This window comes from Nicotiana sylvestris, chromosome 3, assembly GCF_000393655.2.
Source record: "Nicotiana sylvestris chromosome 3, ASM39365v2, whole genome shotgun sequence".
In the NCBI taxonomy this organism is placed as follows: domain Eukaryota; kingdom Viridiplantae; phylum Streptophyta; class Magnoliopsida; order Solanales; family Solanaceae; genus Nicotiana; species Nicotiana sylvestris.
This window is the reverse complement of record NC_091059.1, coordinates 33,554,604-33,581,760: the sequence shown is the minus strand read 5'-3', so window position 1 is coordinate 33,581,760 and position 27,157 is coordinate 33,554,604. Positions and strand designations below refer to the sequence as shown.

Sequence of the window (27,157 nt, the reverse complement as noted above, 5' to 3'; positions counted from 1 at the left end):
TATCATGGGATTTAAGAAATTAACTTAGTAGAAATTCCTTTTTAAGTAAAATACGACCTCAAATGGTTTAAGGGAATTTAATTGAGTAACTAATTCAATAAAAAAATTGAAACAATTATTGAAATTTGAAGAATTGAAATATATATATAAATACGGCGAAGTATTGAAAACTTTATGGGGTTCCATCACAAGGGTAACGACAGTAAAGAAATCTGAACAAATAAAACACTTGAGTTGATAACTACAAAGAAACACAACAAATAGAAAGTGCACGGCATCACCCTTCGTGCTTTATCACTCTTCCTCACAATATGCATAAATAGAAATGTGCACGACATCACCCTTCATGCTTTACGCTCTTCCTCACAATATCATAAATAGAAATGTGCACGGCATCACCCTTCGTGCTTTACGCTCTTTCTCACAATATCATGCACGGCATCACCCTTCGTGCTTTACGCTCTTCCTCACAATATCATGCACGGCATCACCCTTCGTGCTTTACGCTCTTCCTCACAATATCATGCACGGCATCACCCTTCGTGCTCTTACACTCTTCCTTACAATATGCATAAATAGAAATGTGCACGACATCACCCTTCGTGATTTAACTCTCTCTCACAATATCTTGCACGGCATCACCCTTCGTGCTTTACACTCTTCCTCACCCAAACAATAGAAACAATAACATCACGGCAAGGAAGTCAACAATATGAACAATAACATCCCGGCAAGGGAGTTAACAATAGAAACAATAACATCCCAGCAAGGGAATCAACAATAGAAACAATAACATCCCGACAAGGAAATCAACAATAGAAACAATAACATCCCGACAAGGGAATCAATCATAGAAATAATTTCCCGGTAAGGGAATCAACAATAACCAATCTTGTTTCAACAGTTAGCTTCGCAATTTAGATCTCAACTCGTGTCAATACTCAACAATGGACAATTTCCAAGAGAATGTCATAAGTCTTGTTCGACATGAATAATCGTTAATTTTAAACAAGAATAGTACATAATAAGAATCATGGAAAAACCAAGAAGCACGATTACCTCAACAAAACAACCAAACATAATAAGCACGTGATAACAACACCGGCAACCACAACAGTTGGACATGTAACATGTTTACACGAAGTCATAAAGGAAACTCACAATCAAGAAGTATCAAAACAATAAGGAAGGTAATCACTTCAATTAAGGCAATTAAGGGTCAAGTAACACGTACGAATTAGAGGGAAGCTAATAACTTCATATGGAGCATATAGAGCAACTTAAGAAATTAGGAAACCCAAACATAACAAGATACTTTCCACATAATGAACATAAGGACCTAAGAACCCTAGAGGCAAATTTCCTACAAATAAGTCCGAGCACACACTCGTCATCTCACACACTCGTCTCCACCGCAACGACCCGCACAACTACTACCGATTAAATACCTAGATCTGTACACAAAATATACAGAAGTGTAGTATGAGCATACCACGACGGTGCCCAGTAAGTATCAAGACTAACCTCGGTGGGGTAGTGACGAGGAACAGTCTAGACACCTACTGGTCAAATAAATTGAACAGCATTTGATAATAAACTATCAACCTAGAAATGACATAGTAATATCAACAACAGGGAAAGAAACAAACTACAATCAGCAGAAACAATAAAGAGAAACATGGGTGGAAACGAAGATAACCAAATAATTTAACACCAACATAGCTGGGACACATACAAGTAAAAATGTACTCAAACAAAGAAGGCGATGTTAGCTCAATATATCATATCGTTTCTGATGCACAATTCCTAGCCCTCTCAAACTAGATGTCTCATATCATAACCTCAATTACCAAACTTTTAGCACACCCGACACCTTGTGCCCACATATTTCTATCTCTCTTTACACAACAACGTTCTCATGTTACTCAGTACATAAGGTCCATAATCAATGCAGTTAAGATGTTCAAGGAGTCTTATTTACATAACATAAAGTAGAGTACAACTTCTAACCTAATTAGAAACTCAGCAAGAAAAGATGAAATTATTTTTAGAAATCATTTGAATAAATAAAGTACCATTTTCAATTAAAATACAACATCGAAATTTGAAATTAACTTAGTAGAAATTCCTTTTTAAGTAAAATACGACCTCAAATGGTTTAAGGGAATTTAATTGAGTAACTAATTGAATAAAAAAATGAAACAATTATTGAAATTTGAAGTATATATATATATATATAAATACGACGAATTATTGAAAACTCTATGGGGTTCCATCACAATGGTCATGGCAGTAAAGAAATCTGAACAATTAAAACACTTGAGTTGATAACTACAAAGAAACACAACAAATAGAAAGTGCACGGCATCACCCTTCGTGCTATATCACTCTTCCTCACGATATGCATATATAAAAATGTGCACGACATCACCCTTCGTGCTTTACGCTCTTCCTCACAATATCATGCACGACATCACCCTTCGTGCTTTTACTCTTACTAATGTGGCACAGCATCCCCCTTCGTGCTTTTATACTTTTCCTCACAATATGCATAAATAGAAATGTGCACGGCATCACCCTTCGTGCTTTAACTCTCTCTCACAATATCTTGCACGGCATCACCCTTCGTGCTTTACACTCATCCTCACCCAAACAATAGAAACCATAACATCACGGCAAGGAAGTTATCAATATGAACAATAACATCCCGACAAGGGAGTCAACAATAGAAACAATAACATCCCGGAAAGGAAATCAACAATAAAAATAATAATATCCCTACAAGGGAATTAACAATAGAAACAATAACTTCCCGACAAGGGAATCAATAATAACCAATCTTGTTTCAACAGTTAGCTTCACAATTTAGATCTCAACTTGAGTCAATACTCAACAATGGACAATTTCCAAGAGAATGTCATAAGTCTTGTTCGACATGAACAATCGTCAATTTAAACAAGAATAGTACATAATAAGGATCAAGGAAAAAGCAAGAAGAATGATAACCTCAACAAAAGAACCAGACATAATAAGTATGTAATAACTACACCGGTAACCACAACAATTGGGCATGTAGCATGTTTACACGAAGTCATAAAGGAAACTCACAATCAAGAAGTATCAAAACAATAAGGAAGGCAATCACTTCAATTAAGACAACTAAGGGTCAAGTAACACATACAAATTAGAGGAAAGCTAATAACTTCATATGGAGCATATAGAGGCAATTTAAGCAATTAGAAAACCCAACATAATGGGATACTTTTCACATAATGAACATAAGGACCTAAGAACCCTAGAGGCAAATTTTCCACAAATAAGTCCGAGAACACACTCGTCACCTCGCATGCATGGACTACAATTAGCATAGAATACTCAAATCCTATGGAGAAGTCCCCCACACAAGGTTAGGCAAGATACTTACCTGAATACGACCAATTCAATACTCAATTTAGCTTTTCCTTTACCAATTCATCAATGCTTGGCTCAATCTAGCCAAAAACGACTTGAATATATCTAACAATGCAAGAGAAAATAATTCCAATTAACAAAACTATGATTCTTATACAATTTGCGAAAAGTCAACAAAAGTCAACTCCTCGGGCCCGCACCTCGAAACCCGATAAAATTTACAAAAATCGAATACCCATTCCGATACGAGTTCACCCATACAAAAATTAGTCAATTCCAATGCCATTTGGTCCTTCAAATCATCATTTTACATTTTTTCCAAATTTCATCCCAAATCACGAATCAAATGATGAATTCAATGATAGATTCATGTACTCTAGCCAAATCCGAGTTAGAATCACTTACCCCGATGAATTTCTTGAAAAATCTTCAAAATATTGCCAAGATCCGAGCTCTCTAGGTCAAAATATGAAATAAAACCCTAAACCTCATATTTATAGTGCACCTCCCAAATTTTCATCACTGCTGACCGCAAAAAAAAACCACCCCTGACCACTGTCCATCACTGCTAGCCGCGGAGAATATTGACTGCAGTGACATACTTTAGTATTTCGGCCATAACTTTCTATACAGATGTCCAAATTGTGATTTCTTTATCTTTTTGGAACTAGACACGAAGAGCTACAACTTTTGTTTTTGAATCATCTCAAAATTACTTGTAGATCAAAAGATATAAGCTTCTGAAGCCGGACCAGCGATCCTGCAGAACATCTTGATGCGCGGCCGCACACGAAATTATGCGGTTCGTGAAATTGTAGTGCAGTCCGCACTCTCCTCTGCGGTCTGCACATATTTGGTGCGGTCCGCACTCCCAAAAGTGCCAGAACCATCTCAGAGTACCGAAATGCCCGGACTCGCTCAAAATTCACCATGAAACACACCCGAGGCCCCCGGAACCTCAACCAAATGTACCAACACATCCCATACAAACTTAGACCCACTTTCAAATTACTTCAGATGCCCAAACGCATGAAAATCACTATGAACTTCAAGAACCTCTAAAATTGTAACCAAGCGTCTGAACCCTATCAAATCAACTCCAAACGACACCAAATTTTGCAGCCAAGTCCCAAATGACATAACGGAGTTGTCCCAACTTTCGGAATCACATTCCGACCTCGATAACATAAAAGTCAACTATGGGTCAAATCTTTCCATTTTCTAAACTTCAACTTTTCCAACTTTCAACAAAATGCCTCAAATTATCGTACGGGCCTCCAAACCCAAATCCGAACACATGCCCAAGTCCAAAATCACCATACGAAGCTAGTGACATCATGCAAAACTCATTCCGGAGCCGTTTACTCAAAAGTCAAATTTCGGTCAAATTCTCTCCGCTTAAGCTTCCAGGACTATATTCCTTCTTTCCAATTCGACTCCGATTCATCCGAAAACTGAATCCTACCCTGCACACAAGTCGATATACATAATGTGAAGCTGCTCTTGAACTCGAACTGCTGAACCAGATACAATTTTTCGAAACGACCAGTCGGGCTGTTACAATTTTGCCTGTTGTTACCACAACTACGAGAAAAGCATTCTCATCCATGAAGCGAATAAAGAATGAAGAGCAGAATAACATTAGTGATCATTTTTAAATGGTTATTTAATTGTTACATAAAGCATGATGTATTTATATATGTACGTAATAACGTCATTGTTATTGATGATTTTCAGAATATGAAAATTTAACGAGGAAAATTATAAATGTATGATGTATATTTATGATATTAGTAATATTTTTTAAAGTTTTATACTTTTATCAAAGTGGTCATAGTTATCATACTTTTTCTATCAACTTGTATATAAAAATCGAAAAAAATGAATAACCAGAATCGAAGCCCAAAGTTAATCAAATCGACTAGCTTAGCCCCTAAAACCTCCAAATCATAAATCCACCACTCCTTTTAATGTCAACTCCAATGAAAGAGCATAAGAAGAAAATGAAGAATAACAAGAAAATAACATTACAACACAAATAGTTTTAATCCATAAAAAAATCAAGTAAATTTATTCACGAACCCTTTTAATCAAAACTCGCAAATTTACTTTGCTGTTATAAATATATTATATTATGGATGTTCATTTAGTACTCTGTTGTAAATAAGTTACCTGAAGAAGCGTATCCATATGGGACTCCACCGTAAATATGTTTATCTATTTAAGTACTCTATTGGAAATAAGCTTCCCGAAGAACTTTATCACTTCGATACCCGGTTATGGATAAATATTACCCACGGTAGAAGATTTTCCATACCGGGTATAATAAGCTTATCCTTTCAGTACCCAGTTATGGATAAATATTATTCTCGGTAGAAGATTATCCATACCGGGTATAATAAGCTTATCCTTTCAGTACCCAGTTATGGATAAACATTACCCCCGGTAGAAGATTATCCATATCGGGTATAATAAGCTTATCCTTTCAGTACCCAGTTATGGATAAACATTACCCCCGGTAGAAGATTATCCATACCAGGTATAATAAGCTTATCCTTTCAGTACCCAGTTATGGATAAATATTAACCCTGGTAGAAGATTATCCATACCGGGTATAATAAGCTTATCCTTTCAGTACCCAGTTATGGATAAATATTACCCCCGGTAGAAGATTATCCATATCGGGTATAATAAGCTTATCCTTTCAGTACACAGTTATGGATAAACATTACCCCCGGTAGAAGATTATCCATATCGGGTACAATAAGCTTATCCTTTCAGTACTCCGTTATGGATAAACATTGCTCTCAGTAGAAGATTATCCATATTTGGTATAGTAGCAGCTTACACAGCAGCTTCCTTTCTTCTATAAATAGAAGAGATTTCAGTTCATTATGTACATCAGTTTGAATTTCGAATAATATATCAGTTTCTCTCTATACCTGTCTTTACTTTATATCTTTATTTTATAACACGTTATCAGCACGAGACTCTGCCATCTCGAGCAAATATTTTGAAAGTATCCGAGGTAAGAACTTTCTTTTCCTAGATAATGTCAAATCTTTCTAAACTTGAATTTGTAGCCCTGTATATATCGGGCAAAGGCTACATGTCTTGGGTGATTGATGCTGAAATTCATCTTGATGCGATGGGTCTGGCAGACACCATCAAAGACAAAAATCAGGCATCAAACCAAGACCGTGCCAAAGCAATGATATTCCTACGCCATCACCTTGACGAGGGCCTGAAAATGGAATATCTTACTATTAAAGATCCAGTCATACTTTGGAATAATTTGAAAGATAGATATGACTACCTGATGGTCGTTCTTCCACAGGCACGATATGATTGGACTCATCTAAGGCTACAAGATTTTAAATTTATCAGTGGGTATAATTCTGCTATGTTCAGAATTATTTCCCAATTGAAGTTATGTGGTGATAATATTACTGATCATGATATGTTGGAGAAAATTTTCACCACTTTTCAGGCCTCGAATATGCTCCTGCAGCAGCAATATCGAGAGATGGGATTTAAAAAGTATTCTGAATTTATCTCACATCTTCTTATAGCCGAGCAACATAATGGGCTATTAATGAAAAATCATGAAAGCCGACCTACTGGTTCTTGTCCATTCCCTGAAGTGAATGAGATGAACTTCCACCAGGCTAAACGTGGAAAAAGTTGTGGCCCCAGTCGTGGTCATGGTCGTGGTCGGGAAAGAAACTCTAATCATGGTAATAATAATGCACCAAAGAACACTCCTCACCACCAGCAGTGGAAAAGGAAGGAACAAAAGCATGAAGCGGTGCAAGCACCAAATGCAGAAAATGCATGCTATAGATGTGGAGAAAAAGGGCACTGGTCACGTACCTGTCGTACGCCAAAGCACCTGGTTGAGCTTTATCAAACCTCCTTAAAGAAGACAGAGAAAAATGTTTAAGCAAATTTTATTTCTGAAGATAATTTAGACTTCATGCATTTGGATGTAGCTGATTACTTTGCACTCCCAGAAGGAGAAACAAGTCATGTAATCGGTGGTGAATCTGTAGAAATGTAAATATTTTAATTTTTGTTATTTGTAATAGATAGTATGGTTATGTAATTGTTGTACATAAAGAAAAATTATGATTTGATAATGATGTTTACTATAATATATCTTGTTTATGTCATTTTGAAGAATATGGATAACATTATTAGATCAACTTAAACTCTAGCAGAGTTTGCAAGAAATATACAACCACAAGAAGTGGTTATATTTCGTATATCTCATTGTAATTATATTTTGTTAACTACCAGAAGTGGTATATGCCTATGATCACCAGAAGTGATAATTTAGGCTTTCTATGGTTACAATTGAAGATAAGCTACATAAATATTCTCTATATTAAATGCACGCCTCGATTTGCTCCTGAAGTAGTAAATATTTTAAAAGAGGTTGAGGCATCACAATTTGATGTGATTAATGCGCATTCAGATAATTATGTTCGATTTCCTGAAGGATGAGAACTTTTGATAATATTAATCCATTCCCTGAAGTGAATGTGACAATACTAATAAGTCGGGTAAATATGAACGCGCTCTTGATGTGAATACATTACAATTCACCTCCAGAAGAGTTAATATAATTGAGAGAATATATACTCAATATTTCGTATTTTAAATTTGCTCCTGAAGAAGTAACACAATTGAAATTGCCTCCTGAAGTGGAAAAATATTATGAAGAGGAGTTTTCGTGTGCTTAAACAATTGTTTTACATTGTTTATTTGATTGTGATTTTCTCTCATGACACCAGCAGTGTCTGAGCAATATTTGATAGTACAAAATGTATCAACAACTCCTGAAGAGCTAAATGTTTGCCTAAAGAATACATGACACCAGTAGTGCCAGATAAATATTAGATTGTGGATAATAAATGAAGGCTCTCGAAGAGCTTATATACAAATATGTCATTCATATTATATGATTATGGTCAAAACATATGTTGTAGTAAACCTGAAGTTTACTAATACAAATGGCTATCATATTGAGACTACAAATGATTGGAAGATTGATAATCTTCATGTTTCCACAATCATAGGGGGTAAAATAATATGTATGTGAGAAGTTACCCGCCTTATTCTTTAATTTGTACTATATCATGTATCACAGTAAACCAGAAGTTTACTAAAGCAAAAGTTTATGCCATAGTAAACCAGAAGTTTACTAAGAGATAGCACATGACATGATAAACTTGAAGTTTTCATTTGCCATTTTTAAATGAGCTATTTGAGAATTCAGATAAGCATATACTAAAGAACTAGAAGATTCTTCAGGAATTCTCATGTGTTGCTTGTTCTCATAATGAATTGATTATACCAGCTAAAGTTGGGACTAAGACCCCTGATTCTGAAATATATAAAAGGTGAATATGGGCCCGTTCACCTATCATGTGAACCACTTATAGGTGCATATATGAGATGGTTACATGTGTAATTATTGTCAACCTGCAGTTTGGCATTTGGAATTGCTTTTCTCGATTAAGAGCATAATTTTCAGATTATGAAATCAAGACAGTTCATCTTGATAATGCTGGTTTATATCCAAGCTGGTTTAGCATTGAATACCTCCTATTAATGGCTAAACCATTGCTTATGAGAACAAAGCTTCATGTGTTGGTCTAAGATTTTCTAAATTGCATATAGCAGCACTTGTATGCATCAGATCAACAATATATGATAAGTCCTCCCTTCACAATTGGTTTAGGATCAGAAACCAAATATTTTTACTATCTTTTGTTGCGTGGTATATGATTAATTTCTCTACCATAATACACAAAGATATGTTTCCCAAAGATGATTGGGGATATATGTTAGTTTTTCTAACATTTGGGGGATGGAATAAACAGTTGAAAAATATGCTATATGAATCGAATTATCATGATCCTCACTTAGAAGATAATTCAAGTCGAATGCCAGAAGCATTTGTTGATCCAAAATTAAATATAATATTTCAGCTGTAAATGCTCCTATTAAAATTAAAGTCCCTGAAACGCATGAAGTGTGGTAGACCAATCAGTTCCAAAGGTAACACTCCTTGAAAAATAGTAGGAGCTAATGATCAAAATGATCATAATGAGGAGGAAATAAGCTCTAGAAGAGCCCACGACATAACATTTCATGAAACTCCCGAAAAAGTTCAGGTACCTAAAAATAAAGAAAGTGATGAGATCTCCACAAGTTATGTCGCTTCGGAACTGACACAAAATGATCGTCGACGATATATTTAATACAATATAGTGCACAATATTGTAAAAGATTGTGAGGATCGGACTAGCAGTCCAGACACTTGAAGATGTCATACCATTTAGATACAAGTCTTAACCTATATGACTTATTTGGCTAAATCTATATGAAGATCCTTGAAGGATTGAAAATGCCCGAAGCATATAATTCAAAGTCTTGAGAAATGTACTCGATCAAATTATAAAGATCTTTGTACGGTTTAAAGCAATCTGTGCGCGTGTGGTATAATCACATCAGTAAATATTTGCTGAAAGAAAGTAACATAAATTATATTATTTGTCCATGTATTTTTATAAAGAAAATGTCATCAAAATTTGTTACACTTGTTGTTTATGTTGGTGACATAAATCTTATTGGAACTCCGGAAGAGCTCCAAGAGGGTCTTAAAAATACTTTTACATGGACAAAGTGTACCCATTAAATACACCAATGAATATTCAATCACTTGAAGTGAATAAGGATCTGTTCCAACCTCTAGAAGAGGATGAGGAGCTCCTTGGTCCTGAAATACTCTATCTCGGTGTAGATGGTGCACTTATTTATCTTGCTAATGCTAACAAAAGTGGTGCAGATCGTATTGGTAATGCAGATGCAGGTTATTTATCCGATACCCATAAAGCTCGATTTCAAACCGGCAAGCAGGGAGTGCATATGATTGAGATCAGTGATTCATTCGAGAAACATGTGGGTTGGAATGTGATAAAAGACCCACAATATTATACGGAGACAATGTTTCATGCATAGCACTATTAAAGGGAGGATTTATAAAAGGAGATAGAACGAAGAACATTTCACCAGAATTATTCTACATACATGATCTTCAGGAAAATTGTGACATTGATGTGCATCAAATTAGTTCAAGTGACAATCCAACAGATTGTCTTTACCAACATCATTTTTGGAGAATATGGTATACAAGATTAGAATGCGGAGACTCAAATATTTGAAATAAGGTTTTCTTCAGGGGGAGTAAAATATGCGTTGTACTCTTTTTCCCTTACTAAGGTTTTTCCCACAGGGTTTTCCTTATAAGGTTTTTAATGAGGCAGCCAGCAATGCGTATTACTAAATATGTGTACTCTTTTTCCTTCACTAGGATTTTTTCCCACGTGGTTTTTTCTAGTAAGGTTTTAATGAGGCACATTATCTTTTAATGAACATCCAAGGGGGAGTGTTATAAATATATTATATTATGGATGTTCATTTAGTACTCCGTTATAAATAAGCTTCCAGAAGAAGCTTATCCATATGGGACTCCACCGTAAATATGTTTATCTATTTAAGTACTCTATTGGAAATAAGCTTCTTGAAGAAGCTTATCACTTCGATACACGATTATGGATAAACATTATCCCCAGTAGAAGATTATTCATACCGGGTATAATAAGCTTATCCTTTCAGTACCCAGTTATGGATAAATATTATCCCCGGTAGAATATTATCCATACCGGGAATAATAAGCTTATCCTTTCAGTACCCAGTTATGGATAAACATTACCCCCGGTAGAAGATTATCCATATCGGGTATAATAAGCTTATCCTTTCAGTACCCAGTTATGGATAAATATTACTCCCGATAGAAGATTATCCATACCGGGTATAATAAGCTTATCCTTTCAGTACCCAGTTATGGATAAATATTATCCCCGGTAGAAGATTATCCATACTGGGTATAATAAGCTTATCCTTTTAGTACCCAGTTATGGATAAATATTACCCCCGGTAGAAGATTATCCATATCGGGTATAATAATCTTATCCTTTCAGTACACAGTTATGGATAAACATTACCCCCGGTAGAAGATCATCCATATCGGGTATAATAAGCTTATCCTTTCAGTACTCCGTTATGGATAAACATTGCTCTCAGTAGAAGATTATTCATATCTGGTATAGTAGCAGCTTACACATCAGTTTCCTTTCTTTTAGAAATAGAAGAGATTTCAGTTCATTATGTACATCAGTTTGAATTCGAATAATATATCAGTTTCTCTCTATACTTGTCTTTACTTTATAGTCTTTATTTTATAACATTTGCGAATTAGAGAGTTTGAGAGGAGCTAGCTTCGAATTTATTAGTATACTTTTCTTTAATACAAATGAAACATATAGATAAATTCTGCAAACAACTCAATAAAAAATAAAAATAAAATATTAAATCTCATAAACAATGCGGGTAATCACATAAACAAACCATTTAATACTTAGGCATATTTCTGATTTTTCGGAAACAACCTCTCTACTCCTTCGGGGTAGGGGTAAGGTCTGCGTACATACTACCCTCCCCAGATCCCACTAGTTGGATTTCACTAGGTCGTTGTTGTTGTTATTCTGATTTTTGATTGTGAGAATTTAAAACAATTATGCTCTTTTGTTTTTTTTTTCCTTTTTCTTCTTTTACTGTATGAGGTGTGGCATCTATGGAGGACAAGTTGCGTGGGTCATGGCTGAAATAGTTCGGGCATGTGAAGAGAAGAGAAGATACTTCGGCCATGAGGTGTGGGAGGTTGTCCATTGCGGGTCTGAGGAAGTTAAGGGGCCGGCCTAAGAAGTATTGGGGGGAGAGGTAGTTAGGCATAACATGTCATTGCTTCAGCTTATCGAGTATATGACCCATAATATAAAGACGTGGAGGTCGAGGATTAGGGTTGTAGGTTGACAAATAGTAATGTGTTCCTCCTAGGCTTACCGGTAGTACTAGGATTATTTTTGTGTTATCCTATTCATAATTCTTTACTATTACATGTTGTGTTATTCGTGCCAGTTATCTTAATATATTGTTGTTACTATTATTTGCTACTTGTTGCCTTATCTCCATTGTTCCTTGAGCCGAGGGTCTGTAGAAAACAAGTTCTCTATCTTTATAAGGTAGGGGTAAGGTCTGCGTTCACGCTACCCTCCCAAAACATTATTTATAGTAATACATTGGGTTCATTGTTGTTGTTGTTGTTTTGTCTTCTTTTACTGTATGCTATAGACTTATAACCATATACAATGCAATTGATGAAAAAATAAAATAAAAATTAACAATATGTATGTGCTAATGGTTTATTTAAAAGGGGAATCTTACATAAATGTCTCAAATAATTTCCAATTTACCAATCTCTAGCTATTAATCATGGACTTACTAAAACTAGTCAAGCACATGTAAAAATTGAAAACCCAAATAATTAAGGTTCTTTCTCTCCAAGAATCACACGCAAAGATCTCCTTCCATATTTTTAAGCGTGATTACAACATTAGATGCAAGACGGAAAGAAAATTTCATGGATGAGATAGCAAATAAGATGATGAAATACAAAAATATATATATCCAAAATTCCAAAAATTTAAGCAAAAAAGGTCATTTATCAATGGGTATGGTTGAAATTCATTAAAAACATGTAGATGAGTCAATATATAAATTTCGAGAAAGATTGGAGGTGATTTGGCATCACAATTCGTAGTTAAAATCGAGTTCAAAAAATTATTTGTGAGACATGTATCACTAATGTATCACATATAGAGGTATACATGGATCTACATGTGATATACATTTGATACAAATATGATACACATGTGATACACATCATTTTTTTCATATTTCATCTTTTACTTCGAATTTTTAATTCAAACTAACTCAAAACTCCACATAATCATCCCAAAACTGAGATTTAAACTACTTAAGATGTACCTAATATATGCTAATAATACCCACTCAAAAAACGTAAAGATTTGGCCTTTTTTGCTACAAATAGCTAATTGGCTAATATTTATAATATTTAATAAATTGGCCAATTTTTATAATAAGTTACTTTTAAAAAGACATAGCTGATAGTTCCCCTTTTCAAAAAATTTCATTCTAAATTCTGAAATGACACTAGGTAACTGCTTGAGATAGCACCATCTAAAACATAGCCAGCTTTTAAAATATCATTTCAAGTTTAGCCACTTTACTATAAGTAAGTAAAATAAAAATAAAAATCCCCTAAACTTAACACGGATATCTTCACACCATTAGGCTTGAAGTTACGCTTTGTCGAAGGTGAACTTCAGACCTTTAAATCAAGACTTCGGCCTCATTTATTTTTTTTAAGATTAAGATGTCTGAATCTGAATACACATCTAAATATCAATGTGTGTATTAAGATTAAAACATCTGAATACACATCTGAATATATTAAGATGTGTATTAAGATCTGAATAGTAAAAATTAAGACTGTTTGATTTTTAACATCTGAACGTATAAAATTTATTTTTATGTGAAAATTAAGAAACATAAAATTCAAATGAAATACTAACTAATCTAATATTCTATCAATAAAATATATAATTTTTTAAAATATGATAGTTGTTGGTGGTGATGGCTAATGGGAGAATACCGACTAGAGGCAATGGTTGGTAGTAGTTTTGACTGATGATGGTGGTTCATGCTAGTAGCTAGTAGTGATTGGTAGTGGTGGCGATTATGATTGAGGATGGTGGTGGTAAGTGGTGATAGTTACTAATGGCAGGCGGTGATAGTAATTGTGATTGAGGAAGGTTGTGGGTTGGTGGTGGTAGGTTATAATGATGTGCAGTGTCGGCTGTGGTTGTTGATGGTGATGGGGTGGTTAGTTGTAGTAATTGAGGTGGATGAGTGTTGATTGCGGGTGAGAATGATGGTGGTCGAATGGTGGGTGGTGATGGTCGATAATGGTGGCGGTTATAATTGAGGAAGATGGTGGTGTGGTGGTGATGGTGATTGAGTATGATGGTGGCGGTGGCGGTGGCATGGTGGTAGTTGATAATGGTAGGCGGTGACAGCAGTTAATACTGGATATATGATAACATCTTAATGAAATTAAGTCTTTATTATAGATCTTAATCATACATACTTATTCAGACCCATTATGTGGTTGTGAATTAAAAAAAAATAAACACACTTAATGATTAAGATTTGAATAATTAAGATCTAGACTTTAAAAACAAACACACTTAATATATGAAATCTGAATGATTAAGATTCAGACCTCCATTAAGTGCAAACAAATGAGGCCTTCATATATTTGGGACTGAATTCAGACGTTGTCAAACTCTTACTTTATTCGGAACATTTGAATTTGAACTACATTTAATTCTACTTCACGGGTGTGTTTGGTATGAAGGAAAATATTTTTTGAAAAATATTTTTTAATTTTCTCATATTTGGAAAATATTTTCTTCATGAACTCATTTTCCTCCAATTGGAGTGTGATGACCCTTGGGTCATCACTTGTTTTAAAACAAAATTTCCATGTTCTAAGGCCTTAAAAACCTTATTTAGAGTCACCTCGATTTGCGTGCACAGTCCGGGCGCGTAGTCGGAAAGCTTAAACATGATAATTTGTGAAAAATGATAAGTTTTGATTATAAAATGAGCTAATTTGACTTCGGTCAACGTTTTGGGTAAACGGACCCGGACCTGTGATTAGATGGTCCCGGAGGGTCTGTAAGAAAATATGGGACTTGGGTGTATGCCCGAAATCGAATTCCGAGGTCTTAAGCCAGGGAAATGAATTTTTAAAGGAAATTATTTTCTGGAATTTGTTTAAATAAATTTGAAAGGAAATTTGATTAGAACATGATGGTATCGGGCCCGTATTTTGGTTTCGGTGCCCGGAATAGGTTTTATATATGATTTAAGACATTTCTGTGGAATTTGGTGAAAAACGGATGTCATGTGACGTGATTCGGACTTAAATTGCAAAATTTATGTTAAAGAAGTTTTGACAAAATTTCATTGATCTTGAGATTTAATTTGATGATCATGAGGTTATTTTGATGATTTGATTACACGAGTAAGTCCATATGATGTTTTTGAGTTAGTATGACATTTGGTTTGAAGCCTCGAGGGCTCACGTGAGTTTCGGGATGTTTTTACACTTAGGAAAAAGTTGCAGATTCATAGAAGTTGCAGGTCTCTGAAGCCAGGTCTCGCGGTCCGCGGTGGAAGCTTCGCGGCTGCAGTGGGGACTCCGCGACCGCGGTGGGATTTGTGCGGTCCGCAGTGAGCAAGGCCAAGCCTTCGCAGCTGCGCTCAATCTTGTGTGGTGCGCGGTGGAGACCTATGCGGCCGCGGTCCATTTTGTGCGGTCCGCACAGGGCATTGGACCACAGTACCTTAGGAAGGCATGTGCGGCCGCAGTCCATTTTGTGCGGTCCGCACAGGGGGTCTGAGGGGGGTATAAATAGATGGCATTTCCAGTTATTTTCATTTTTCAAAACCCCAAAAATATAAGAGGTGATTTTTCAAACAACTTTTCTTCTCCAAATCAATTGAAAGTCATTTTTAACTAGTTTTCTTCAATCATTAACATCTTTTAATATGATTTCAACTTCAAATCAATGATTTTCAAGGGTGAAATAGGGTGTTTTGGGTAGAATCTAGGTTTTTCAAAAAAATGGGGATTTGGACCTCGATTTGAGGTCCGATTTCAAAACAAATTATATATTTGAGCTCGTGGGGGAATGAGTAATCGGGTTTTGGTCCGAATTTCAGGTTTGGACAAAGCGGGCCCGAGGTCGATTTTTGACTTTTTGGGGAAATATTTATAAAACCTATTTTCTTGCTTTAGAATTGATTTATTTAGCATTTATTGATATCTTTAAGCAAATTGTGGCTAGATACAAGCGAGTTGGTGGTGGAAACAAGAGGTAAAGCGGTAGTTGAGGCTTGAATTGTGTTCTTGCATCGAGGTAAGTGTTTGGTCTAACCTTAGCTTGAGGGATTAGGAGTTGTGTCCTATTTGCTATTTGCTTCTTGTCGACTACGACGTATAGGCATGGTGACGAGTATCTATAAGTTGGTGTAAAGCATGACCATGGGTCTTATATTGTGGATTTCATGATTTCATTGTATTATTCATGCCTTGGTGAAGATTCCTAATTGTTGTATAAAGCTTGTGGAAAGAATTCTGACCTATGAACATTGAGGAGCGTTGGCTCAAGTTAAATAGTGAAATTGTGAAAGTATAAGTGACAATTGAACTTTTAGAGCATTGGCATGAGTTGTGAAATGAATTGTGAAATTATAAGTGATAATCGAACCTCTAGAGCATTGGCTCGAGTTGTGAAGTGAATTGTGAAGTAAAATTGAGAAAGAGTTATTAAATTGTTCCCTTGCCGGGATATTGTTGCTTTGTTAATTATCTCTCTTGCCAGGATGTTGAGATTATTGATGTTGTTCCCTTGCCGGGATTTAATTGTTTAATTGTGTTCCGTTGCCGGGATTTCTATTATTATTTTGTTTATTCCTTGCCCCTTTGTTTGTGATTGTTGTTTGGGTGAGGAAGAGTGTTAAAACACGAAGGGTGATGTCGTGCATTGTTTGTTGTTTGGGTGAGGAAGAGTGTTAAAGCACGAAGGGTGATGTCGTGCATTGTTTGTTATTGTGAGGAAGGAGTGTAAAAGCACGAAGGGTGATGTCGTGCCGCACGACGTACCATTCTGTGCCGATTCTATTGATTATATGTTGAGAAAAGAGAGTAAAAGCACGAAGGGTGATGCTGTGCACGTTTTTATTATATGACTGCTTTGGTGAGGCTGAGAGTAAAAGAACGACGGGTGATGTCGTGCAATTGTTGATTTCTGCTTCTTTGTTGATATTCTAGTTATGTCGCTCTTTCCTTACTTGATGCCTATCTATTCGGAACTATTGTCGCCCCCACAGCATGTTTCCCGCTCCCACATTGACTGGTTATTTTTGTATTTCTTTTCCGTTGTATATATATATATATATATATATATGAAATGCACAGATTTATTTGGTAATCTGGTCCTAGCCTCGTCACTACTTCACCGAGGTTAGGCTAGACACTTATTAGCACATGGGGTCGGTTGTGCTGATACTACACTCTACACTGTGTGCAGATCCAGGAGAAACTTTCGGACAGTAGTTGGAGGGCTTCCTTCAGTCTACTCGGAGACCCAAGGTAGACCTGCAGGCATCCGAAGGCCCTGACTTCTCCCTCTATCTCTATTTCCTGTTTCATTTCCTTTGTTCAAAAATAGCGTATTGTATTTCTTCAGACCTTATATGTAATAACTCTTAGACAGTCTGTGACACTGTGACACCAGGTTTTGGGGTATTTGAGGTTTTTTTAAAAAGTTGTAATAGACGTAGCCTTAAGATATATAATTATTGACTTCCGCTTATTTATTTAAAATTCCGCGTTTATCATATTATCGGCTTGTGTTTGTTAAAAGAGGCAAAAATGAAAGTGTAGCAAGTAGTTAAGGTTTGGCTTGCCTAGCTCCCATTAGTAGGCGCCATCACGACTCCTGAGGGTGGGAAATCCGGGTCGTGACAAGTTGGTATCAGAGCTTTAGGTTACATAGGTCTCACAGTTCACAGACAAGCTTAGTAGAGTCTGAGGGATCGGTACAAAGACGTCTGTATTTGTCCCCCAGAGGCTACAGAGTTAGGAAAAACTTCACATTTATTCTTTCCTATCTTGCGGTTTTGTTTCTCAATGCTAATTGAACTTGTACTCTGTTCTTTCGCATATGGCGAGAACATGTGCTTCCTCATCCTCCGCTCAACAGCCTGAGCCCCCAGCATCCGCTCCCACGAGGGGCAGAGGGCGAGGCCGAGGCCATGTTAGAGGCCGAGGTAGGGGAAGATCTCAGTCCCGAGCAGCAGCCCCAGTGACGAAGCCTCAGATTGATTTTGATGATGAGGTTTCGGCTCCAGCATTTCTGGTGGGCCCAGCTCAGGTCCCAGAGGGGTTTATTGCTACCCTAGTTCTTCAGGATGCTATGGTCCGATTAGTGGGCCTCATAGAGAGTGTCACCCGGGCAGGCTTGCTTCCTATAGCACCAGTCGTCTCTCAAGATGAAGGAGGGGACCAAACTCCTGCTACTCGCACTCTGGAGCAGGTAGCCCCTCAGATTCAGACTCCAGCGGTTCAGCCAGTTGGAGCAGTACAGCCGAGTGTGGTAGCTCAGACTGGTGATGGAGCGGCTATATCCGCCGATGCTTTGTGGAAACTGGATAGGTTCACTATACTCTTGACTTCTACTTTCAACGGTGCATCTACTGAGGATCCCCAGGATTATCTAGACAGCTTCCACGAGGTTCTCAGGAACATGGGCTATGGGATGTCATAATGATCATAAAATCGGGCTCTCCGATTTTAGTCGTATACAGTGGGTACGATTGTAATTTTTTTACAAAATAAATATAAGTTAAAAGGTGACCCAAAAACTGAGTATAGATACAAATTCCCCTTTTCAAACTTCAAACTGTCAAGTCTGAAATTTGATAATAGCCTAACTTCAAACCTTATGCAATTCAAACTTCAAATGTTTCAGTCAACGCCTCCAACCGAAGATTTTAGGTGTGTTTGGGTACGAAGGAAAATGTTTTTCATGGAAAATGTTTTTATGGAAAATGAGTGGTTTTATGACTTATTTTCCCTTGTTTGATTGGTGAGCGAAAAAAAAATTCGGAAAATATTTTCTAGTGTTTGGTTAGAGAATAGAAAATATTTTGTTAGGAAAATAATTTTATGCATTCTCTTGATAGGGAATATATTTTCCTCCATGTCACGACCTGGATTTCCCACCCTCGGTAGTCGTGATGCAGCCTACTAATAGGAGCTAGGCAAGCCAAACCTTAACTACTTGCTACTTTCATTTTTGCCTCTTTTAACAAACACAAGCTGATAATATGATAAACACGGAATTTTAAATAAATAAGTGAATGTCAACAATTATATATCTTAAGGCTACGTCTATTACAACTTTTTTTTAAAAACCTCAAATACCCCAAAACTTGGTGTCACAGTGTCACAGACTGTCTAAGAGTTATTACATATAAGGTCTGAAGAAATACAATACGCTATTTTTGAACAAAGGAAATGAAACAGGAAATAGAGATAGAGGGAGACGCCAGGGCCTGTGGACGCCTGCAGGTCTATCTTGGGTCTCTGAGTGGACTGAAGGAAGCCCTCCAACTATTGTCTGAAAGCTGCTCCTGGATCTGCACATAGTGCAAAGTGTAGTATCAGCACAACCGACCCCATGTGTTGGTAAGTGTCTAGCCTAACCACAACGAAGTAGTGACGAGGCTAGGACCAGACTACCAAATAAACCTGTGCAGTTCACATATATATATATATATATATAGCGGAAAAGAAATACAGAAATAACCAGTCAATGTGTGGGGGGAAACATGCTGTGGGGGCAACAATCATTCCAAATAGATAAGCATCAAATAAGGAAAGAATGACATAACTAGAATATCAACAAAGAAGCAGAAATCAACAATTGCACGGCATCACCCTTTGTGTTTTTACTCTCAGCCTCACCAAAGCAGTCATATAATAAAAACGTGCACGACATCACCCTTCGTGCTTTTACTCTCGTCCTCACCCGAACAATCATGTAATCAGAATGTGCATGGAATCACCCTTCGTGCTTTTACTCTCTTTTCTCAACATATAATCAATAGAATCGACACAGAATGGTACGTCGTGCGGCACGACATCACCCTTCGTGCTTTTACACTCTTTCCTCACAATAACAAACAATGCACGACATCACCCTTCGTGCTTTAATACTCTTTCTCACCCAAATAACAAACAATGCACGACATCACCCTTTGTGTTTTAACACTCTTCCTCACCCAAACAACAATCACAAACAAAGGGGCAAGGGAATAAACAAAATAATAATAGAAATCCCGGCAAGGAAACACAATTAAACAATTAAATCTCGGCAAGGGAACAACATCAATAATCTCAACATCCGGCAAGAGAGATAATTAGCAAAGCAACAATATCCCGGCAAGGGAACGATATAATAACTCTTTCTCAATTTTACTTCACAATTCACAACTCAAGCCAATGCTCTAGAGGTTCGATTATCACTTATAATTTCACAATTCATTTCACAACTCGTGCCAATGCTCTAAATGTTCAATTGTCACTTATACTTTCACAATTTCACTATACAACTTGAGCCAACGCTCATCATTGTTCATAGGTCACAATTCTTTCCACAAGCTTTATACAACAATTAGGAATCTTCACCAAGGCATGAATAATACAACGAAATCATGAAAACCACAATATAAGACCCACGATCATGCTTGACGCCAACGTATAGATACTCGTCACCATGCCTATACGTCGTACTCGACAAGAAGCAAATAGCAAATAGGACACAACTCCTAATCCCTCAAGCTAAGGTTAGACCAAACACTTACCTCGATGCAACGAACACAATTCAAGCCTCAACTACCGCTTTATCTCTTGTTTCTACCACCAACTCGCTTGTATCTAGCCACAATTTGCTTAACGATATCAATAAATGCTAAATAATTCAATTCTAATGCATGAAAATAGGTTTTATAAAGATTTCCCCAAAAAGTCAAAAATCGACCCCGAGCCCGCTTGGTTCAAACCCGAAAGTCGGACCAAAAACCGATTACCCATTCCCCCACGAGCTCAAATATATAATTTGTTTTGAAATCAGACCTCAAATCGAGGTCCAAATCCCCATTTTTTGGAAAAACCTAGGTTCTACCCAAAATACCCAATTTCCCCCATGAAAATCATTGATTTCAAGTTGAAATCATGTTAAAAGATATTAATGATTGAAGAAAACTAGTTAAAAATGACTTACAATTAATTTGGAAAAGAAAGGTTGTTTGAAAAATCGCTTCTTATACTTTTGGGGTTTCGATAAATGAAAATAACTAGAAATCTCATCTATTTATACCTCTCTCAGACCCTCTGTGCGGACCGTACAAAATGGACTGCAGCCGCACAGGCTTCCTGAGGTACTGCGGTCCAGTGCCCTGTGCGGACCGCACAAAACGGACCGCGGCTGCACAGGTCTCCACCGCACACCACACGAAATCGAGCGCAACTGCGAAGGCTTGGCCTTGCTCACCACGGACCGCACAAATCCCACCACGGTCGCGGAATCCCCACTGCGGCCATGTAGCTTCCACCGCGGACCGCGAGACCTGGCTTCAGAGACCTGCAACTTCTATGAATCTGCAACTTTGTCCTAAGTGTAAAAATATTCTGAAACTCACCCGAGCCCTCGGGGCTCCAAACTAGATGTCATACTAACTCAAAAACATCATATGGACTTACTCGTGTAATCAAATCATCAAAATAACCTCATGAACATCAAATTAAATCTCGAGATCAATGAAATTTTGTCAAAACTTCTTTAACATAAATTTTGCAATTTAAGTCCGAATCATGTCACATGACATCCGTTTTTCACCAAATTCCATAGAAATGTCTTAAATCATATATAAGACCTGTAGCGGGTGCCGGAACCAAAATACGGGCCCGATACCATCATGTTCTAATCAAATTTTATTTCAAATTTCTTTAAACAAATTCCAGAAAACAATTTCCTTTAAAAATTCATTTCTCGGGCTAGGGACCTCGGAATTTGATTTCGGGCATACGCCCAAGTCCCATATTTTCCTACGGACCCTCCGGGACCGTCAAATCACGGGTCCGGGTCCGTTTACCCAAAACGTTGACCGAAGTCAAATTAGCTCATTTTATAATCAAAACTTATCATTTTTCACAGATTATCATGTTTAAGCTTTTCGTCTACGCGCCCGGACTGCACACGCAAATCGGGGAGACTCTAAATGAGGTTTTCAAGGCCTCAGAACACGGAAATTTGTTTTAAAACAAGTGATGACCCAAAAGGTCATCATATTCTCCACCTCTAAAACAACCGTTCGACCTCGAACGGACAAAAGAAAGAAGTACCTAAGTCGAGAAAAAGATGGGGATAACAGCTTCGCATATCGGACTCGGACTCCCAAGTCGATGCCTCAGCGGGTTGACCTCTCCACTGAACACGAACAGAAGGAAAACTCTTCGATCTCAATTGATGAACCTGCCGGTCTAGAATAGCTACCGGCTCCTCCTCGTAAGACAAGTCTTTGTCCAACTAGACAGTGCTAAAATCTAGCACGTGGGATGGATTGTCGTGATATTTCCAAAGCATGGACACATGAAACACTGGATGCACGGTTGATAAGCTCGGCGGCAACGCAAGTTTATAAGCCACATCTCCCACTCGATCAAGAATCTAAAATGGGTCAATGAACCTAGGGCCAAGTTTGCCCTTCTTCCCAAATCTCATCACGCCCTTCATAGGCGACACTCGAAGCAATACCCTCTCACCTACCATGAATGCCAAATCTCGAACCTTGCGGTCTGCATAACGCTTTTGTCTGGACTGAGCTGTAAGAAGCCTATCCTGAATAATCCTGACCTTGTCCAAAGCCTCCTGAACCGGATCCGTACCCAACAATCGAGCCTCTCCCTGCTTAAACCATCCAACCGAAGATTTACACCGCCTACCATATAAAGCCTCATAAGGAGCCATCTGGATACTCGACTGGTAATTGTTATTGTAGGCAAAATCTGCTAGAGGCAAAAACTGATATCCCACGAGCCTCCATCAATGACACAAGATCGGAGCATATCCTTCAAAATCTGAATAGTCCGCTCGGACTGCCCGTCCGTCTGAGGATAAATGTTGTACTCAACTCAACCTGGGTGCCCAACTCTTGCTGAACTGCTCTCCAGTAACACGAGTGATAGTAGGCGATATAGTTGATATTTACACCTTAATATGACCATACGTTGTTGTTTTTTTATAGATAAATTGACAACAAAATGCTCTAAATAGTGTTCTTTTGTTTAGCAGGGAATATTATATGAGAGGAAGCAACATGGAGTGTTTTGGAGGAGATAATATGAAGAAAAACACCCACTCGAGAAGTACCCGAACAAAAAGAAGAATAAATGGCCTGGGCAAGAAGGCCACCGCGACCGCGGTGAACCGCGGCAGGTTACTGAAGTAAGGAAGAAAGGTTAGCTTTCACCGCGGACCGCGGTTGGCCGCGACCGCGGTGCACTATTCGCGCAGCTGGAAGTTTGAGGACCAAAGTGTAATTTCGGGGAAACTTTTGTAAAACCCTTATAAGCTTTAGAAACTTGCCCAACTGAGGGGGGAAGCTAATTTTAGACTACTTTTGGAGGAAGAACAAGTGTGAGAAGATCAACAAAACATTAGAGTTTTTCTATCTCCTTTTAATTCTTGCAATTTTACATTATGAACAATTTAGTAGTTTTCTCTTGTTTTGTTATGAGTAGCTAAGTACTTATATAGGGTTGATGGAACCAATTGTTGGTTGAAGTTTTGACTCAAGTTGTTATAATCGAGCCGGATTTAGGATATGATTGTTCAACTAAGTTTTGTATGGTGATTAATTGAATGGGCCCTTGATTAATCGTGTCTAATTACCTTATATTGCTTGAGAAAGAGTATTAGGTTAGACAGCGGTTGAACAACACCACTTTTGTGTAATTGAAGAGATTCATTACTTGAACTTAAAAGTAGGTTTAGAGATAACAAAACTTTGGCGGTATACTTTAGAGTTGCATCACTATTGTCAGCTAGAGTAGTTTGAGAGAATGCTCTAGTAAATTATTGTAGTTGATCGAGAGATAATTACAATAACCCATAGCTCTTAATCCTCATAGAGTATTATGGCAAGATTATAGCGGAAGAGTCAGGACCTAAACTAGCAATTGGGGAAATCACTGTCCTAGACCTTTTTACCATTGAATTATCTTTGTTTTAGCTTACCGTTGTTTTTAATAGTAGTCGAAGTAGTTAAACAAAAACCCAGTCGTTATTGATCAAAAATCTTGCATTTAGAGATTGATTGAGTTGATAATAACATTGCCGAAGAGGGTTATAGATAGGTTAGTTCCCTAAAGATTCGATTCCGTACTTAAAAACCGGATTATATTTGCAGCGACCGCTTTGTCCTTTAAAAGGCATAGTTGGGCATTATCAAATTTTGGAGCCGTTGCCGGGGAACTAACGGTGTTATTTATTACAACTTAAAAGTAGTGTTAAAATTATTAGTTCAAATCAAATTTCAAAGTTGTTAAACAATTTTCATTGAAATTCTAACATTTGAACTCTTGTGGAATTTCGGTGTATGCCTAGAAATTCTTCGAGACTGGTAAAACAAAAGAAGGAAGATCAATACAAGAAATTCATGGACATGCTGCGTCAAATTCAGTTGAATATTACTTTGATGGATGCCCTGAGGGAAATGCCAGGTTATGCGAAGATGATGAAAGACCTAATGTTACAGAAGTTTGACTTTCAGGACCTATCCACAGTGACTCTGACGCAGACCTGCAGTGCAGTAGTGACCAAACCGATGCCTCAAAAGATGTCAGACCCAGGTAGCTTCACTATTCCATGCACGATTGGGAGTTATGCCTTTGCAAAGGCATTATGTGATTTGGGAGCTAGCATAAATTTGATGCCTCTGGCTGTATACACCAAACTGGGCATTGGCAGAGCTAGACCGACTTTGATGCTGCTGCTGCTGGTTGACCGCACGGTAAAAAGGCCTACCAGTATTCTTGATGATGTGTTGGTGCAAGTGGGGAAGTTCGTGTTCCCTGCAGACTTTGTTATTTTGGACTGTTAGGTAGATAAGGAGATAACTATCATTTTAGGTAGGCCATTTTTGGCCACTGGGAGAGCACTGATCGATTGTGAGACTGGGGAATTAAAAATGAGACTGAACGATGAAGAAGTCATATTCAATGTTCAACAATCTATGAGGAGACCAAGTGAATATGCTAATTGCTCTCTAGTGGAGGCAGTGGATGTGATTTTGCAAGAAGATGATATGACCCTGACTGCTAAAGATCCATTGGAGGAATGTCTAACAAATTTAGAAGAGATGGATGGTGAAGGGTTAGCTGAGTGGGTCATGGCACTTGAAGGCCAAGGATTCTGGAAAAGGGACCCTCAATTCGAGTCCCTTGAGTTAGAAAAAAGGGCTACACCTCCAGCAAAGTCATCAGAAGAGGAACCACCCAAGCTGGAGCTGAAGCCGCTCCCAGCTCACCTCAGGTACGTTTTCTTAGGCCTTGATTCTACTTTGCCTGTTATTATATCATCCGTTTTACTAGATGTGCAGGTAGAACAACTCTTACAGGTACTACAGGAAAGTAAGATTGTCATTGGCTGGACCATGACAGACATAAAAGGTATCAGCCCAACCTTCTGTATGCACAAGATTCTCTTGGAAGAAGGGCACAAACCTTCTAGAGAACATCAATGAAGGCTGAACCCGAACATAAAAGAGGTAGTAAAGAAGGAAGTGATCAAATGGTTAGATGCGGGAATCATCTTCCCTATCTCTGATAGCAATTGGGTCAGCCCTATCCAATATGTGCCGAAAAAAGCGGGAATGACTGTTGTGCAAAATGAGAACAATGAGTTGATCTCAACTCGCACAGTCACGAGATGGCGGATTTGCATGGATTACCAAAAATTGAATACAGCCACCCGGAAGGACCACTTCTCCTTGCCTTTCATTGACCAAATGTTGGATAGGCTGGCCGGGCGATCACACTTCTGTTTCTTAGATGGATATTCGGGGTACAATCAGATATCAATAGCCTCCAAAGATAGAGAGAAAAAATCCTTCACTTGTCCTTATGGCATCTTCGCCTTTCGGAGAATGCCTCTTGGGATTTGCAATGCACCGGTGACATTTCAACGGTGCATGTTAGCCATTTTCACAGACATGATGGAGGATATTATGGAGGTCTTTATGGATGATTTCTCCATGGTGGGAGATTCATTCGAGGACTGTCTTCACAACTTAAGAATAGTGCTCAAAAGATGTGCGGAGACAAATTTAGTGTTGAACTGGGAGAAGTGCCATTTTATGGTATAGGAAGGGATAGTCCTAGGACATCAAGTGTCCAGTAAAGGAATTGAGGTCGACCATGCTAAGGTTGACGTGATTGAAAAACTACTACTGCCCACTTCAGTCAAGGCGATGAGAAGTTTCCTTGGGCACGCCGGGTTCTACAGGCGATTCATAAAAGATTTCTCCAAAATTGCTAACCCATTATGCAAACTCCTTGAAAAGGATCACCCCTTTGTGTTTTCTAATGATTGCAGGTTGGCATTTGAGGAGCTGAAGAAGAGATTGGTGACTACACCCATCATTGTTGCACCCAATTGGGAGCAACCATTTGAGCTCATGTGCGATGCAAATGACTATGCCATAGGAGCAGTCTTGGGACAGTGAAAGGGTAAACTGATGCACCCAATTTATTATGCAAGCAGAACGTTAAGCGGTGCACAACTCAATTACACTATGACAGAAAAGGAGATGTTGGTTGTTGTTTTTTCATTCGAAAAATTCAGGTCATACTTGATTGGCTCGAAAGTTATTGTTACACTGACCATGCAGCAATTAGGTACCTGATAGAAAAAAAAGGAGTCAAAGCCACGCTTGATTCGATGGGTTCTTCTGTTACAAGAATTCGATCTGGAAATACGTGACCGAAAAGGGACACAAAACCAAGTAGATGACCACCTCTCAAGGTTGGAAGGATCTGAAAAGAAGGTAGAGGTTG

At 37.8% G+C, this 27,157-nt stretch overlaps 1 protein-coding gene across 1 annotated transcript; it reads left to right on the top strand.

Moving 5' to 3' along the window:
- The first annotated feature begins 24,759 nt into the window (after positions 1 to 24,759).
- LOC138887212 (uncharacterized) lies at positions 24,760 to 25,845 on the top strand. The gene is made up of 2 exons (XM_070168935.1): positions 24,760 to 25,113; positions 25,204 to 25,845. The coding sequence occupies exons 1-2, from the start codon at positions 24,760 to 24,762 to the stop codon at positions 25,843 to 25,845; spliced, it is 996 nt and encodes a 331-aa protein (XP_070025036.1).
- Positions 25,846 to 27,157: the final 1,312 nt, after the last annotated feature.